Source organism: Cottoperca gobio, chromosome 17 (assembly GCF_900634415.1).
Source record: "Cottoperca gobio chromosome 17, fCotGob3.1, whole genome shotgun sequence".
Lineage (NCBI taxonomy): Eukaryota > Metazoa > Chordata > Actinopteri > Perciformes > Bovichtidae > Cottoperca > Cottoperca gobio.
Genome location: NC_041371.1, coordinates 14,125,561 through 14,142,604, shown reverse-complemented (window position 1 = coordinate 14,142,604; position 17,044 = coordinate 14,125,561). Strand labels below are relative to the sequence as shown.

Sequence of the window (17,044 nt, the reverse complement as noted above, 5' to 3'; positions counted from 1 at the left end):
ACAACAACAACAACAACAACAACAGCCATGTCTGTGAATTATGCTGCTGGGCTCTCACCGTACGCAGACAAAGGTGTTTGCGGACTTCCTGAGGTAAAAGATAGCGACCGTGAGCTAACGCTTGATAGTTAGCTTCTAGCTAATCAACTGCTAACAGGTTAAATTGGAAATTAATTGAAATTCATACATATAAATAGCAATACTTAAATGTATCAATACTTCATGCCAAGTAAGAATTATGCATTCCTCTTTTTTACTGAAGAAAAAGTGCGGAAATGTGGGCTAATAACAGAAAACACTGAAGCATGATAACGTTATGAATAACGTTACTATGTTTATTATGGAAGGGAAAAAGCCCCAACATTTGTTCCGATTTAGTCTTGAACTCTGGTATGGACATATAATGGGCAAGTTCACATGAAAAATCACACTTTTATTAATAGCCAAGTCAATATTTTTTTTAATTTAGGGAAAACTAACATTTTGTTTATTTAATGTCTTCTTTATGAAATATCTATTCACACTGCATATGTGGATGTTCAACTTGTTATAAGTTGACAAATACTGGATTGTGCATCCTGTAGTTTCTGAGATACAGCCATTTTCTTATCTATATTTAGTATTTGGGAACATGGGTTGTTTTCCTGAAATGTCTATATATATATGTGTGTGTGTATATATATATATATATATATATATATATATATATATATATATATATATATATATATATATATATATATATATATATAAAGAAAAGAAACAGTAGTTTAAGACTAAATAGAGTAAAAACTCACATACTGTTTGACAGATTTTGAACATTTCAGTTTCGGGCACAAATGTGTTGACATTATTAGTCTAGTCAAGAATGTCTCCATTCAGAGTTTCACATTAATTTGACATCATTATTAGCTCATGTGTAAGCAGTGTTGTAGCTGGTCCAGGTGTGCAACGTTTAACTAGCACCTAGTAATTTTATGAGTCTACATTGTATGTGTTATATTATTATGTGCAAGACAGGCATTAATAATTAGATTGCATGAGAGGCAAAGCTAGTTAAAAACAGTATTTTCAGAAATCAGTAAAGGGGCAATAAGTTCAATATTTTAGTGACATGTAGAAAATAAGTATTTACGATGCATAAAATAAAAAAGTACCAATACTTCCAAATTGTACACTGATGGAAATTATTGTGTTACTTTTCACGCAAATATAACCTCACCCTCTCTGTAAAGCTTTGTTATAGATTTAACAATTATGTCCTTACAGCTGTTACATGTATAGTAAAAGCGTTGCTCAGGTACAATAGAAATATATGCGTAACATTAAATACAAAAACATTAACATGAAATGACAGAAGAGGAGAACGTGCAGCCTATGAAATGTACTTAACTTAAAAGACACATGAGTTCCACACTCATAGGTTCCTTGCAGGTAAATCAAACCATTTCAGCCGCCACGCTGGTTTTATCAGGGTTTTTGAAAATCAGTGAAGTTTCTTAATTAAATATTCTCATGTTGTAGTAGCTTGTGTTCCATTTGACTTATAATTTAGGTACTGTTTCAAAAATATTGTGATGTTTTATTTGTTTCTGAACCTGATGTTTCCTGTTCTGCGGCAGGTGTTTGACAGTCCTGAGGAGCTGAAGGCGAATGTGGAGACCCTCGCTCAGTTGATAAAAGAATCTCAGTGCTTGGTTGTCCACTCTGGAGCAGGAATCAGCACCTCAACAGGTATCCCCGACTTCAGGTGAGGCAGAAACAAAGTCTCTTCAGCTCTTTTCATCTATCAGCCTTTTTAACAAACTGCTTTTCTTTCACAATCATATTTCATGTTCATAACTATGATTAGCAAGACAGCAGTGACCTAGCAAAGTCTGTTCCAAGTCAAGTTTAAGTTTCCCTTATAAAAGAAATACTCCTAATAACTTGTTAGAGGAACGTTTTGTAATACCAGCACTAGCTTGTTTATGTGTATCCATATAGTGTCTGCACGCCATTTGTTTTGTGTCTGTTGGTTTTTGGGACATCAGTGCATATACCTTTCATAGGTTTTACTGTGAAAGCCAGCCGGTGCAAAATCTATGCTAAGTATTTTTACATCTATTCAAAATATATGTAGGAATCCAAACATGTCTCTTAGGATGTTTTGATTGATTTCAAATCAACTTAATAGTGTCCCAAGCATGCAGTGTATTCATAATGTCCCAAATCATTGAATGTAAAGTCATTGTGTGAATCTAAATGCTTGAGGTGAATCAGCAGAGCAATCTGATGGAGATAAACAAACAAACAAACAGTTGATCAGAAATGGGAATGATAAGAGAAGAAAAGACTCTTGACTGCTTGGTGCTATTTCAGATTGCTTGCAGCCTTGGACAGATGGATTATGATAATGTCTATAACATAATGGAGATGTCTTTTTTTTCTTCTCCTGTTTTGAATTGAAGTTACTGTTTACCTCTCCTCCGCACAAATCTGCTTTTCCTAGCACTTCTTTGTACCCAAGCTTAACTACATCCCCATCATGATGTATTTGTTTTGATATCACTTTGCAACTGAATGAGTTGGATTATAAAGAGATTATAGAACATTACAACTCTGGGCGACAAGTTGTGAACAATTATCTATTGAATGCCACTGCGTCGAATACAAATACTGTTCTTCATTAAGATGAATAATCAGTCCATCCAGGCCAGAAATGATCATTTAGGCTGAAACCCTTTTCTTCCCTCCATAATGAGAAGACATAATGGCTTCGCCGCCTGCTCCTTCCTTGTAGTACCACTGTATGAGCAGATGAGGGCAGTACTTGCTTATTATTATATATTATATTATTATTATATATCAGATCCAGTTCTTTGTAAAACAATAACACAAACTAAAAATAAATCCAGGCTCATTCTGTGTTCTTCCTTTACTGTGCTAGAACATCAAGTCCACAATCACAAATCATATTCCCACTGCTCACACACACACACACACACACACACACACACACACACACACACACACACACACACACACACACACACACACACACACGTTCTTCAGCTGAGATAGAGAATTTCAGCCCCTCAAGTTGATACATTATTGACGACACCAAAGCGAATGTACCGATCCTGTGGGTTTCATGTCCTGCTGCATCTTTCTCATGTACAAGTCTCTCCGTTAATGCTGGTACGTCTTTGAACTGGTCTTTGCTGAACAAGCAGGGAATCATATTGGTGTTGAGAGATGAGGCAGTTGTACTGCAGTGTTTGATGATTCACAGGATGCGTTCCCTCATCTGATGCATTAGGATAAGGTGTGTATCCTCAAAGTAACTTTGCAACTGTCAGGATGTTAGACAGCACCAGTTACTGATAGGACTGCTGCGTTCATTCCTCATTCAGACACACAACACTGAGGATTATTAGGATATTTTTGTTTAATATAATTTCTCCTACATTGTTTGCAGTGGGAGAATCTTTGTACATTGTCTTTATTGGTCTCTCAGATTTCCAGTGGGCTCGAATGTGCAGCATTTGACAGCATGTTGTCAATTTGGTGCATAAAATCCTCCTATGATATTCTTAATACTCACCTCAGCCATGAATAGAAACCCACGCTCCAGCCATGTAATGCCTCCAGTCCAATCCTGATTATAAATACTGTCAGTCATCAGTTCATTACTATATTCTCTTTCAGGGGTCCAAAGGGTGTGTGGACTATGGAAGAAAAGGGTGAGTCACCTCACTTTGACACCACATTCGAAGATGCCCGGCCCAGTTTGACTCACATGGCCCTCCTGGGACTGCAGAGGGCTGGCTACCTCAAGTATCTAATCAGCCAGAATGTGGACGGCCTACATGTCCGATCAGGCTTCCCCAGGTAACTCTGTCCTGCAGCCTGATGTACACACGTCAAGCATTTTACACATTGAGTAGCTAACTGAAATCATAGGTATCTCCACATATCGTCTCGTATCACTTAAAGCAGTAATAATTGTTTTTTCCCCCCACATATTGGCAGTTGAATGAACTGTAAATAAAAAACTGTAGAGCTGCAACTATTAATTAAATGTATAATTGTTTATTCTGCTAGTCAGTCATTTCAATGAATTGTTTAATCATTAATCATAAAACTTCAGATAACGGTGAGATTTCCCATCATAACTTGCTACAACACAAGCTTGTGTCTTCTTGTTTTGTCTGAACCAATAGTCCAACAGTGTTCCCCTTGATGAGCTCCTGAGGGAAATATTTAGCTGTTTAGCTGCCAAATGCAAAACAAAACACCAAAACAATGAGCTGGAAGACACTAAAGCGCAGCATAGAGTTGAGGGGAACTGCAGAGTCGGGGGTTAAATCTCTGGGTTTACTGTGTACCTGCAGCAAATGTCCTACATTTTACAAAATGACCCAAATGAAGATAAAAATGTTCTTCATGTGCTCATACATATTCCATTTTAGATCAGGTTGGATTACATGCCTGTGCTGAATGATTTGGAGATGAAGTGAGTGAGTGGAGAGGAGAGGGAATGAATAAGTGAGAAGTGAACGTGAGGTGATTATTTAGAGGAAAACTTTCCTTATTGTGGAGAAAACAACCACATTATAATAAGTTTTAGTTTTATTCATTTCTAGTACACAAAGAGAAATACTTGTGTGAGATAACCATATTGTTTCACAGCAGTTTGTTACATGTTGGGTTGTGACTCATTGTTTTTAAATATGAAGCTGCTCCTTTCTGAAAACGGCTGTAGAAGTGCTAGAAATAAGGATCTCTTAAAAATACTGTTCAAGTAACTTCAATTGCTCAGTATAATAGAAAATGTTTGGTCTGACTCTGGCTCATCAAAACATATTGGACTCACCCAGGGACAAAAAATTCAATTTTACATTCAGCACATACTCCCAGCTTCCGCATGTACTTGCTTTCCCTGGAAGCCATTTCTTCCTCGACCCTCCATCAGCCCGGTTCGACGAGGCCAGACAGCGGAATGGTGTTTCTCTGAGGAAATCAATGAGGCAGCAGACGAACTGGGAAAGTAAACTGGTTGGCACTAATCTGCAGATGTGCCAAGAGGAAAGCCGAAATGAACATTTATTAAAGAGGGACTGCGAAAAAGTTTCACCTGATGTTAACTTTGGTGAATATCATCTTTGTAATCTTTCTGTTTCTGTGGACTTTCCTCCCTCTGGCTGTATTAGGGATATGTTATCAGAGCTCCATGGAAACATGTTTGTGGAGGAGTGTGAGAAGTGTGGCAGGTATGTGTGCACACACACACACACACACACACACACACCTTTACGAGCTGCTTCCTTTCACTGACTTTCATTTTGAGGCTTTTTATTTGCTATACTTGTTTGTTAAAATAAATCATGTGGCTGCAACACAATATATGAAGCATGCAGACGGGAGGTATGAATCCATGAACCATCATGTCTCATGTCAAAGGTGGAAGCCGCTGGTGTAGATGTATGTCAATGTGTTCTCTGCACACATCAGTCGCCTTGACTCTATCTGTGGCTCCTATTTGTGGCTGGCCAGCTGCACCGCTTTTTGTAAAATGGAAACCTCCAGCAGGATAATTCATCCTTTCACAGAGCGCTCATTATCTCAGGATGAAAGCAGGAACATGACTGTGAATTCATTTCACTTCAGTCGCATCTTCAGACCTTTGGGATGAAGGCACAATGGTTTAGCAAATAAGCAGCTCAGCAGCTGCTCTTCAGTAACATGTTACAATGTTTATTTTCCCCCTTTTTGTTTATTAGCCACGTCAACGGTCTTTGTACATTTACTGTTTTTCTTTTTTGTTTAAATGCGCTGGAAATGATGCTGGTGCAAACTTATTGAAGTACTCAACCAACTTACAACTCTTTTATGTACACTCATGTATATACATTTCTAATTTTCAATATTAATATAAATTCTGCTTCTATTCAGTTGTTAACTGTAAGCATGAATGCCAATAAACTCAAACTCGAGTAGAACAGAGGCATACATGTATGTTGTCAGCAGCTACATGATGCAGTTGAGTGTTTGAGGAATCATGTTGTGTCTTGAAGAAAGCTGTTTGGTGTTTCTGATAAAGTGGCCACTGAGTGGACATTGTCATGTTTGTGTGTATGAATGGCCCGTGGTATGGTGCTTCTAAGCAGCTTTTTCTTACCTGTAATCTTACAAAGCTGAATGAAGAAGTAATCTGGAGTCTTGGTTTTCCAGGCAGTATGTCCGAGAAAAAGTGATCGGTGTGATGGGACTGAAACCAACGGGACGTTACTGTGATGTGGTACGATCCAGGGGACTAAGAGCCTGCAGGTAACTGATGCTTTCACTGCATTTTGAAATAATGTACCATGATCCATTTTTTAGTGTGACTGTATTTTCTTTCTTTTCTGTAAAACAGAGGAAAGCTGATAAGCACTATACTGGACTGGGAGGATGCTCTTCCTGACAAAGACCTGAACAAAGCAGAAGATGCCAGCAGGTGAGTCAGACAATCAGTCGTTTCCTCATTACAAACACAAACAAACTAAGTAATTGAGGCAGCGGTAGATCTAGAACAACTCCCGTGTTCTGCGAGGTAAAATGACTCTTTTTGTCAATGGAGTCTGGTGGCTTGACGAGAGCATAGATAACGGCTTCAGATTTACATCGGAAAAAGCTGTCTGTGGTAAAAGTGGTTAAAGCATACTAAATATAGCGTACGCTTATACTGATATTGACTGTTTTAGGTGGTTCTTTACTTTAAGTGGCTAAAATAAGTTTTACCGCTGTCCACTGCAGAACATTGCTTTGCTCCTGGTACGCCTTCTCTGTTTCTCCAAACTGGGAGCGTGCAGACTGCCATCTACTGTACTAACACACTGATGGATAACTACCTCTTACGACCCCCTTCATACCATCTGAACTTCCTTTAACTTTGCCTCTTGTGTGCCAATGTTTCCATTTAATCCTTCAGCCCCTAAAAGCTTTTATTGTAGGATGAATTGGATGTTTGTGTTTCACCTTGATATACTTAGTGACCAATTATAGATGCATAATTGCCATTTGCTTCTGCTGTGTTGCTCTCTCATTCATTGTGACATATTGCAGTAAACAGTGGAGATGGCTTTGCCAGATGTGTGTTACTAAAAGCAGCACTTATGGCTGTTTTTAAAGGTTATTAACAGGATCCTCAAAAACATTTCAAACCAACCTAATTATTTAATATTCCTTCCTTTTCAAGCCCCCGTTTCCCTATTTGCGCTGCTTTTTCCTAATCCACACAAATATGTGTGGCCGCTGGAAATGTCTGTACAAGGTGAACCAAAATGAAAACCTTTTGTTATCAACCATATTACTATATTGGGGTTTCTTTCTAAGGTTTTGATTGTATTTTACAACAAGAACTAGGATACATTTCATGAAAGTCTTTGTGAATTCTGGGAATTTGTATTTGCCAATCCAACATCCTTCAGAACAGTGTCGGGAAACAATATAGTTTTTCCAATATCGCCAGGTAGTTATAGAAATATAATGGTAATATTTAATAGGCACAAACATGGGCGCACTTGAAACCTTTTAACTATATTTTTTCCCCACTACCAAAAAAACACAGCAATAAATCCCCCTTAATAACAGGCAAATAAGAAGAATGTGTGTGAATAGTATGTGTGATACATTTCTTTACTGTCTGCACCCAGACGAGCAGACCTGGCACTGACGCTCGGCACCTCCCTGCAGATTAAACCCAGTGGAAACCTTCCACTCCTCACCAAGCGCAAAGGAGGAAAACTGGCCATTGTCAACCTGCAGACCACAAAACACGTGAGTATGATTTGTGCACCACCACCTCACACCTCTGTATGGAAATACTGGATATGCTATTCACAAATCAAAGGCTAAATCGTGGTTCAAAAATTCTGCTAGTGTGCCCTGTCCGGCATCTTCAGGTTCATCCTTTCACAGTCATACTTCTCTGTCTTGTAGCACAAGCATGCACAGCTGCTCATCCATAGTTACGTAGACGAGGTCATGAAACAGCTGATGGAGCTGCTGGGATTGGACATCCCAAAGTGGGAGGGTCCGACAGTCTGCGAGAGCGCCAACGCTACCTCAGAGTCCACCACCGACGTCAAACCACCACGTCCAGTTACAGCGAAGAAAAAGTCGATAAAGGACCCGATCAAGGAGGAGAGGAAAAGAGACTCAACGGCACTAACGGACGATGGAGAAGTTAAGGAGGAGGCGGTCTTGGTGAAGAGGGAGAGAGAGGACTCTCCAGTGGAGAAAAGTGAAGAGAAATAGCCTCAGGTATTTCTCTTCACAACAACTTCACGGCACAAACCCGTCCAGAAATAAACTTTACAACTGAGGGTCTGTTGATCAGTTTCAGAGGACAGAGGTTCTTCTCATCTTACGCCCTCTGGAACAAAGACTCTTCTAGTACTGTAGTGGGGGTTTTTTTATTCCATGTTTCTTACACTCCACTTACAGCCACGATGAAAAGCGATGTGAAACTGATTCCTCAGCTGAAGGCTCAAAACTCATAAAGCAAAACTAGCTAAGGGATTGTGAGCAGGGAACAAGGATGGCGCTACATTAGGTGGATGTTTGATGGGAGTAAAGCTGCATGATATGAGGAAACTGTTGTTGAATATCGCAATAAGGATATTTCTTACGATAAAAAAAAAAAACTGATATTAAAGTGTAGCTGATGCTCTCTTTCAACTAACTCTAAAAATCTTTAGAGTCTTTCCCGATGCATTTATCGCACAAGTCGACGTCACGATGACGATAAAGAAACGATACATTGTGCAGACCCTAATTGGGAGTGTTTTCTTTTAATTTTCAGTTTAAACAACATGTCTACATTTACTGAGACACACCTGCGATGTAAATGTTTCCTCCTGCTGTAGTAAGGACACTGTAAGGGTGAGTCTTTGCATATTATTTAACTTGGGGCTTTACGTTACTTGGAGAACCGATCTTTAAAAGACAAGGCGTCGAGATGAGATTGGAGCACACAGTTATAAATAAAGCTTTGAATAAGGTGTGTAAGGTTATTGCACCTTTTTTATAAAAAGCTTTATTTGTAGCCATGCGCTTCAGATCTCATCCCTACAGATCTAACCTTTAAAGACATCTTTGTTTGATATCAAGAGAGCATCTCCAAGTCTAATTGACTTGTAGCCTCATACAGCCTCATACAGCCTCATACAGCCTCATACAGCTGGGGGAAATAAAGGTCAAACCTGATTCCAACAATTACAATAACGTATTTTCTCCAAAATCATTAAAGTGCTTCTCCCGTTGTACAAAAGAGTTCTCCTCCTCTGGCAATATGTGTAATTCCGCCTGATATATGGCATAAATGGAGCGCCTGCTGCTGCTCGGCCAGAAATATACCATAATCACACCGTACGTTTCTAGGAAAATGTTTTTATCTCAGGAAAAAAGCATTGTACTCTGATGGAAAAAGTGACAGTTTTTTCTAACTATTAAAACCTATGTTTTGGCAATAAACACATTAAGTTCCTGGTAAAACCTCCTGTGTATATGCGCTGTATGTTGTGTACTGCCAAACAGCAGCGGACTAGTTGTAGATGTAAAGCAACGTTTCAAAAGAAATTGAGACGGCGTTCATTTGAGATAATGAGGGTTTGCCATGAAACCTCATCAACATCAAAGGTACACATCTATACACTTTGGTAGTTATAAAATATCATTATACTTCAATGCATACTGACAGGACAATGCCCTTTAAATGAGGACGTGTCTATGTCAGACAATCAGAACTTCGACTTTCTTCCAAAGCCTTTTATCGTACCAGAAGCCATAAAGTTTTCATGGAAGATTTTGCAATTATGATACACAGACTGTAGCGTTGTTACCGTGAACACGTGCATAGACTCACTTGAAAACCCAAGAAACCGCAACATGAGCTCATCGTGAACGGGCTATGCACTAGTCGTACTAATGAGCTGTAATGTCTCTTAGTAATATCTCCAGTGATTCTCAAACCTTTTGGCTTGTGACTTCTTAAAATGAATTACAGTGTACACGTACCCCATTACTACAGGTTATGGACACGCACGAGCTGTGAGCAGTTCAACCAAAGAGGAATCTTTCTTTCTGAGATAGTTTACTACAAAGGATTTTCTACAAGCGACAGTAATTAAAATAACGACGAGTTACGGTGCTACGCAGAAGAGCACCTAAGAGCAGGAAACTGCAGCTGCAGTAGGAACAGGCTCATCGAAACTGGACAGTAGATAACGCACCATGTTCATGGCCTCCACAGCCACAGTTTGGGATGTAGTGGAACAGGAGAGATATGTCTCTCAAACTTGATTCACCTCATATGTTCAAACCACAGGAAATATATGATTAAGCATACTTTAAATGTCTAACATGACTGCAGTTCAAAGCCATATACTCTAATGGGCAGAACACAGAATAATGAGGAGGTACATCATTAGAAATGGGGAAACTTGATCTAGCTAGTCTCTTCCTTCAGCTGCTCATCCTCCTTAACTCAGTAAGAAGGACCACGGTCAGTGAATCTACATCAGAGCCCTGATGGCTGTGGTCGCCAGTTTGTGCAGCACTGTACAAGTCTGTGCTTGAATGGACGTAAGGTCAAATCATTCAGTGAATCAGGAACTAGAGTGTGGAGTCCTTGAATCTCATTAAAGGCTTGTGTGGAATTACATGAAGATGGTTGTTTACACTGTTTACAGATGCTCCCTGCTCAGCATAAATCAACTCAAGAAGGTCCCAGAGGAAGGAAGTAATTAATGTCAAAGGTGCGGTACTTAAAATGTGGTAAAGATGTAGATCAGAGAGATATGATTAAAATACTTTAAAAGCTAAATACACTATTTAGACTCATTTAGACTTGTCTCCATATTGAAAGCACATGATTTCACCTTCAAAATGTTTTGTCAACAAAGCTCCTGAGATTTTTGTAAATATATTTTTAGATATAATACATATATCTCTAAAAAGCTTCCTCGTACCTTTTGTACAGGATTGATTTCACTGAATTGGCCTCTTTTTTCCCCCTCGGGGAGTAAAACACTTCCTCATCCTATCTCTTCTGATTTGTCCCATAAACCAGAAAACCAAGGCTCCAAGACTCACAAGAAATTGGTTTCCCTCGGATGCAGGAAGCAGCCGATTCACAGAATTATATTTTATGTAACTCTATGAATTGCTGTGGAATTGGAGAAAGTATAGGAAAAAGTTCAGAAAGTTAGTATGAGCCAGAAGGGACAATTTCAGCAAGCTTGAGCCCTTATGCTCAAAAACCTGAATTCTAGTTGGTTTGGGTGCAAACATGTTCAAAAAGACTGTAAATAGAGCCGTTAAGTCAAAGTGGAGCAGATTTTGTCACAAGCTTGATCTTTTTGTCTTGATCGATGACATTAAAATTAGTAGCGGTCAGTTAAGGTTGGATGAACCTTTTCATCTTCACATGGGACTCATTTATGATTATTGTACAGACATTTTGACCTGTATGCTCTTTGAAGACACTTGCATTTAAATTGTAATAAGAGTGAGTCACAAGCTCTGAAACCGCACTAACAGCTGCATTTAGATTCATCACCACAGTTCTTTATGGAGATTAAGCTCGAGAGAGCGGCATGCTTTTCCCGCATGCCTGAAACATATGCATCGCAGTGTGTGTAAATGTTTTAAACAAATAAAATAGCAATTGTAGTCACAAAAAAACAAGAAAGAAGGATTTTGCTTAAATCATGGGTGATAATATAACGTCCAGAATTAATTTCAAAGACTGAGTTGCAGTTCAAAGCTTTTCACGATGAAGACTGTGACATGCGGTTGAAAGCTCGAGAAAAGCTAGAAGGAGGATCTTTAGATAAGAATGACTGTGAGATGCATTTGAGCCAAATCTCACAGTCTTCATGATGAAGATTGTTCTATAGAAAAGGCCTGTAATTCAAGCTTAAATAAAGAGAACTGGGGCACATTTGAGCTTTCAACCACATCTCATGGTCTCCTTGATGATGTGGGTGGAAACTCGGTTGAATATCGTGATGTGACATCATTCAGATTATTTCAGTTTGTGTACAGTTACGTGAATTTACGAGGCGGTAAAAGTTCTTATCTCTTTTCTCAGAGAGACAAAAAATGAACAGTACAGACTATAATTCCCTGCACAAAACAATAGCGACTCTGTTGTTCATTTAAAGTGGCAATCCTTAAGATTTCAGTCCTGGTTGATGTAGAAGTTATATGTGTGTGTGAAGTTATATTGGAGGTAAGTCATGTAATTGTGTTTACAGTTTAGCAGTCTGGAGTCTTGTTGATACATGAGCTTCAAGTTTTCATAATTGGGGGCATAGTTCAATTTCTTGTGTGAATACAATGGAGGAAAACTAATACAGCATCTTTTTTTTGGGAATGTCACCCGTTTGTATTATATCTAAATATTGCAAATACTTTCATAAGTGGGCCATTGGCTGAATCATCGTTACCGTGTTACCTTCTGCGCTGATAGATAGTGACTTAACAGACATGTTGTGAGAGTTCCCTGCTCACTGTCAGGACAAAGACCACACGGAGAGGAGGGACGAGGTGCAGTCAACAGTTTTATTTAATTTATTATGTGACTTATTACCTGATTCTGTTCAGCTGTCTGGCCCCCAGCTGGGACACTCCTGTCTCTCCCCAGCAGCCAGCGCCCTAACCACACCCCACTGCCACACACCCCCACCGCCCGACTCAGGCCGGGAGCCCGCCGGCCGCAAGCTAACCCCCCCCCCCCCCCCCCTCCGCCGAGCGAGAGAGGAAATCAGCCACGACCATCCGGTTACCCGGCCTGTGGATCACCTTGAAGTTGAACAGTTGCAACGCCAGATACCAACGGGTGATCGGGGTGTTGGCATCCTTCATGCGGTGGAGCCACTGGAGCAGGGCATGGTCCGACCAGAGAGTGAAAGAGCACCCCATGAGATAATAACGCAGGGCGTCGACCGCCCACCATATGGCGAGGCACTCTTTCTCCACCGTACTGTAGTTCACCTCCCGCTGAGCCAGCTTCTGGCTAATGTACAGTACGGGGCGGTCGACAACAACTGGGTATTTAACTCTCCTGTCTGTGTGCCACGGCTCACACGGTACAGTCTGTCCCTAATCACCGAGAAGTGGGGGTGTGTCAGTGCGGCGTTCGGGTGTAGTGGGGAGCCATCCACACACACTACTTGCTCGAAAGCGTGACGGAGGGTCTCATCTCGAGACTACTCGAGGGGAAAGTCCTCCACCGGACGTAACGGTGGGGACGGTGTTGAAGCTCATCACAAGCCTCCTCCGGCTCCGCACTCCCCTCACCGGCGTTCGCCACCTCCGTCTCCCCATTGAACACCGCACACAACAGGATCAGGCGGTGCGTGAGGCGAGTTCTAACTCCAGCCTTAACTCTACAGGACTGTCTCAGAAAATTAGAATATTGTGATAAAGTTCTTTATTTTCTGTAATGCAATTAAAAAAACAAAAATGTCATGCATTCTGGATTCATTACAAATCAACTGAAATATTGCAAGCCTTTTATTATTTTAATATTGCTGATTATGGCTTACAGCTTAAGAAAACTCAAAAATCCTATCTCAAAAAATTAGAATAGTTCCTCAGACCAAGTAAAAAAAAAGATTTATAACAGCAAAACAAAATCAAACATTTGAAAATGTCCATTAATGCACTCAGTACTTGGTTGGGAATCCTTTTGCACGGATTACTGCATCAATGCGGCGTGGCATGGAGGCAATCAGCCTGTGGCATTGCTGAGGTGTTATGGATGCCCAGGATGCTTCAATAGCGGCCTTTAGCTCATTAGCATTGTTGGGTCTGGTGTCTTTCAGCTTCTTCTTCACAATACCCCACATATTCTCTATGGGGTTCAGGTCAGGGGAATTGGCAGGCCAATCGAGGACAGTAATGCCATGGTCAGTACACCAGTTACTGGTGGTTTTGGCACTGTGGGCAGGTGCCAGATCATGCTGGAAAATGAATTCCTCATCTCCATAGAGCTTTTCAGCAGACGGAAGCATGTAGTGCTCTAAAATCTCTTGGTACACAGCTGCATTTACTCTGGGCTTGATGAAACACAGTGGACCAACACCAGCAGCTGACATGGCTCCCCAAACCATCGCTGACTGTGGGAACTTCACACTGGATTTCAAGCAACTTGGATTTTGCTCCTCTCCAGCCTTTCTCCAGACTCTGGCGCCTTGACTTCCAAATGAAATACAAAACTTGCTTTCGTCTGAAAAGAGGACTTTGGACCACTCTGCAACTGTCCAGTGCTTCTTTTCCATAGCCCAAGTCAGACGCTTCTTCCGTTGTCTTGAGTTCAGAAGTGGCTTGACCATGGGAATACGGCTATTGTAGCCCATTTCCCGGACACGTCTGTGAACAGTGGCTTTTGATACCTGGACTCCAGCTTCAGTCCACTGTCTTTGAAGCTCCCCCAAATTCTGGAAGCGACTCTTCTTCACAATGCTGTTAAGGCTGTGGTCATCTCTCTTGGTTGTGCAGCGTTTCCTGCCACATTTCCCCCTTCCAACAGACTTTTTGTGGATGTGCTTTGAAACTGCACTCTGTGCACAGCTTGCTCTTTGAGAAATTTCTTTTTGTGTCTTACCCTCCTGATGGAGGGTGTCAATGATGGTCCTCTGGACAGCAGTCAGATCAGCAGTCTTCCCCATACTTGTGATTTAGTTTACTGAACCAAGCTGAGTGTTTTTCAAGGCTCAGGAAACCCTTGCAGGTGTTTCGAGTTAATTAGACAATTCAAGTGATTCGTTGAACACCCTACTAGTATACTTTTTCATGATATTCTAATTTTTTGAGATAGGATTTTTGAGTTTTCTTAAGCTGTAAGCCATAATCAGCAATATTAAAATAATAAAAGGCTTGCAATATTTCAGTTGATTTGTAATGAATCCAGAATGCATGACATTTTTGTTTTTTTAATTGCATTACAGAAAATAAAGAACTTTATCACAATATTCTAATTTTCTGAGACAGTCCTGTATGCTTTTTCCCCTTAAATTAAATTACAAGGGTCACCACAGGGTGCTCGTGAATATCCCCATGCACACACCTCACCTTCACCCATGACGCCTCCAGCAACGCCCCGGGCCAAACCAAGCGCTGGTGGATCATGGTCTGCGTACATCCCGAGTCCCACAGAGCTTGGCGAATACCCCCCTGGGTGGCCGGTTGCTGGAGCAGCTTCTGCACAAGGGCACGATCCTCCCACTGGCCAGTCGCGACGTCATCAACATCATCAACTTTAATAAAGAATACCTTCAATATAAAAACAAAGAACTTCCCTTTTTATTCCAGTATAAAGACAATTAGTATAATAAAAAACACTTCCAAGACTGTAAATATCAGTAAACTTTTAATGTCTGTATAAGACTGTAATATCTATATACGACGGTGAAAGACTGTGACTACAGTATAAACAGTGGCTTAGGTATGGCAGCAATGAACACCTTGTGGAGTTATTCACACAAAATCATCTTCCTCCAGGCTGTCTTGTTCCTGCCCTATATCATAGTCTATAAGTAACTTAGTTTTCTCTTGCATCAAAAATTGACCTTTCTCTGTCTCTCTCTCTTTGGTCAGGGCAGTGGTGATCAGTCTAGTGGTCAGGGTGCGGATACATGGAATGCAACAGCATCCACACAGGATTAATATACCTATCATTATCGGTATGATCAACAGAATACTCAACATCAACATCTTATACTGACCAAACCAACCCTCCATGGAGCCTGTGAAGTAATTTTCTACCCCACTGTTTGATGCTAGCTCTTTGCTGAGTCTGTTGAGTCCTTCCAAAGCTCTGGTAATGGATCCATCTGGGGCTGTGTTATGAGGGATGAAAGTACAATACATAGATCCAAATAATTTGCAGACACCCCCTTTTCCAACTTACATGTCTAATGCATTTCTGTTCTGTTGTGTAATCAGGCTAGTTGAGGGGCTGGTACTCGTGTACATTTGTTTTGTTATTGTGGAATCAATGGAATCAATTCTAAGTATTCAGAATCAGAATAATCTTTCTTGTCATGTAGGTTTTCACCTACAAAGAATTTGCTCTGGTTTAGCTGGTGCATAAATATAAAAAATGCATAAATATTTACAAAATATACACAGTGGAGATAATGTACAAATTAATATAGCTATTAATGATGAAGATACCAGTGACATGAGAACTTTCCATAGCATCACCAGACTAATTCTCTACTCCTGAATTATCTGCTAATTCTTTATATAATGTTGTCAATCTTTGTAAGGCTGTGGTAACTGATCTCTTTGTAACAGTATTATTTGATATAATTGTGCAACAGGATGATCCAAACATGGCACACACCTCCTTGTTCTGCTCGGAGCATGTCTAAAGACATTCTATCATGTCAATAAGCTGCAAGCTGCTTGTTGTTCAGCTTGCCCCTTAACGGCATCCCTTGTGATAATTAATAAACCTCTGTTAGATGCAATAAATGTCATTAATCCAATCCACATTCTTATTGGTAGTTGCCCATCATAAAAACAATGAGTCGAAACCTGCTTCGATTTGATCTCTGGCACTCCCCGGGGGACTCCTACTGCATCTCTTGTATGCTGTGGAGCTGAAGCTCTCCCCAGGTGCTGTGTTTCTCTTCCACAGAGTTCAAGCTCACAAGAGTTTGACCTGTTGTGGGCCAAACAGACCAGTGTCATCAATGCACATACTGATTCTGTTCAGCTGTCTGGCCCCCAGCTGGGACACTCCTGTCTCTCCCACATATCCTGTCTCCATGCCTATTATATTTCTTACTGTAGTAACTTTATATCCTTTCCTACTGACTGCTTGGAGATTACAGTCTTCTTGTTTTCTACCTTTATCCTAAAGTGTCCTTGTGGACCTGCTCCTAAAACCTCTGCTGCCTAAAAAAAACAGTCTCTAATCCCTGGGATGCGATGAAACGATGGTGAGGAATAATGGATCACAATCATTTATTTTCTTACATGTCACTCCTCTCCGTGGTGC

At 40.5% G+C, this 17,044-nt stretch overlaps 1 protein-coding gene across 1 annotated transcript; it reads left to right on the top strand.

Moving 5' to 3' along the window:
- sirt6 (sirtuin 6) lies at positions 1-9,522 on the top strand. The gene is made up of 8 exons (XM_029452835.1): positions 1-93; positions 1,623-1,750; positions 3,691-3,873; positions 5,196-5,255; positions 6,217-6,312; positions 6,401-6,481; positions 7,680-7,803; positions 7,966-9,522. The coding sequence occupies exons 1-8, from the start codon at positions 28-30 to the stop codon at positions 8,281-8,283; spliced, it is 1,056 nt and encodes a 351-aa protein (XP_029308695.1). The 5' UTR covers positions 1-27; the 3' UTR covers positions 8,284-9,522.
- The last annotated feature ends 7,522 nt before the right edge of the window (positions 9,523-17,044 follow it).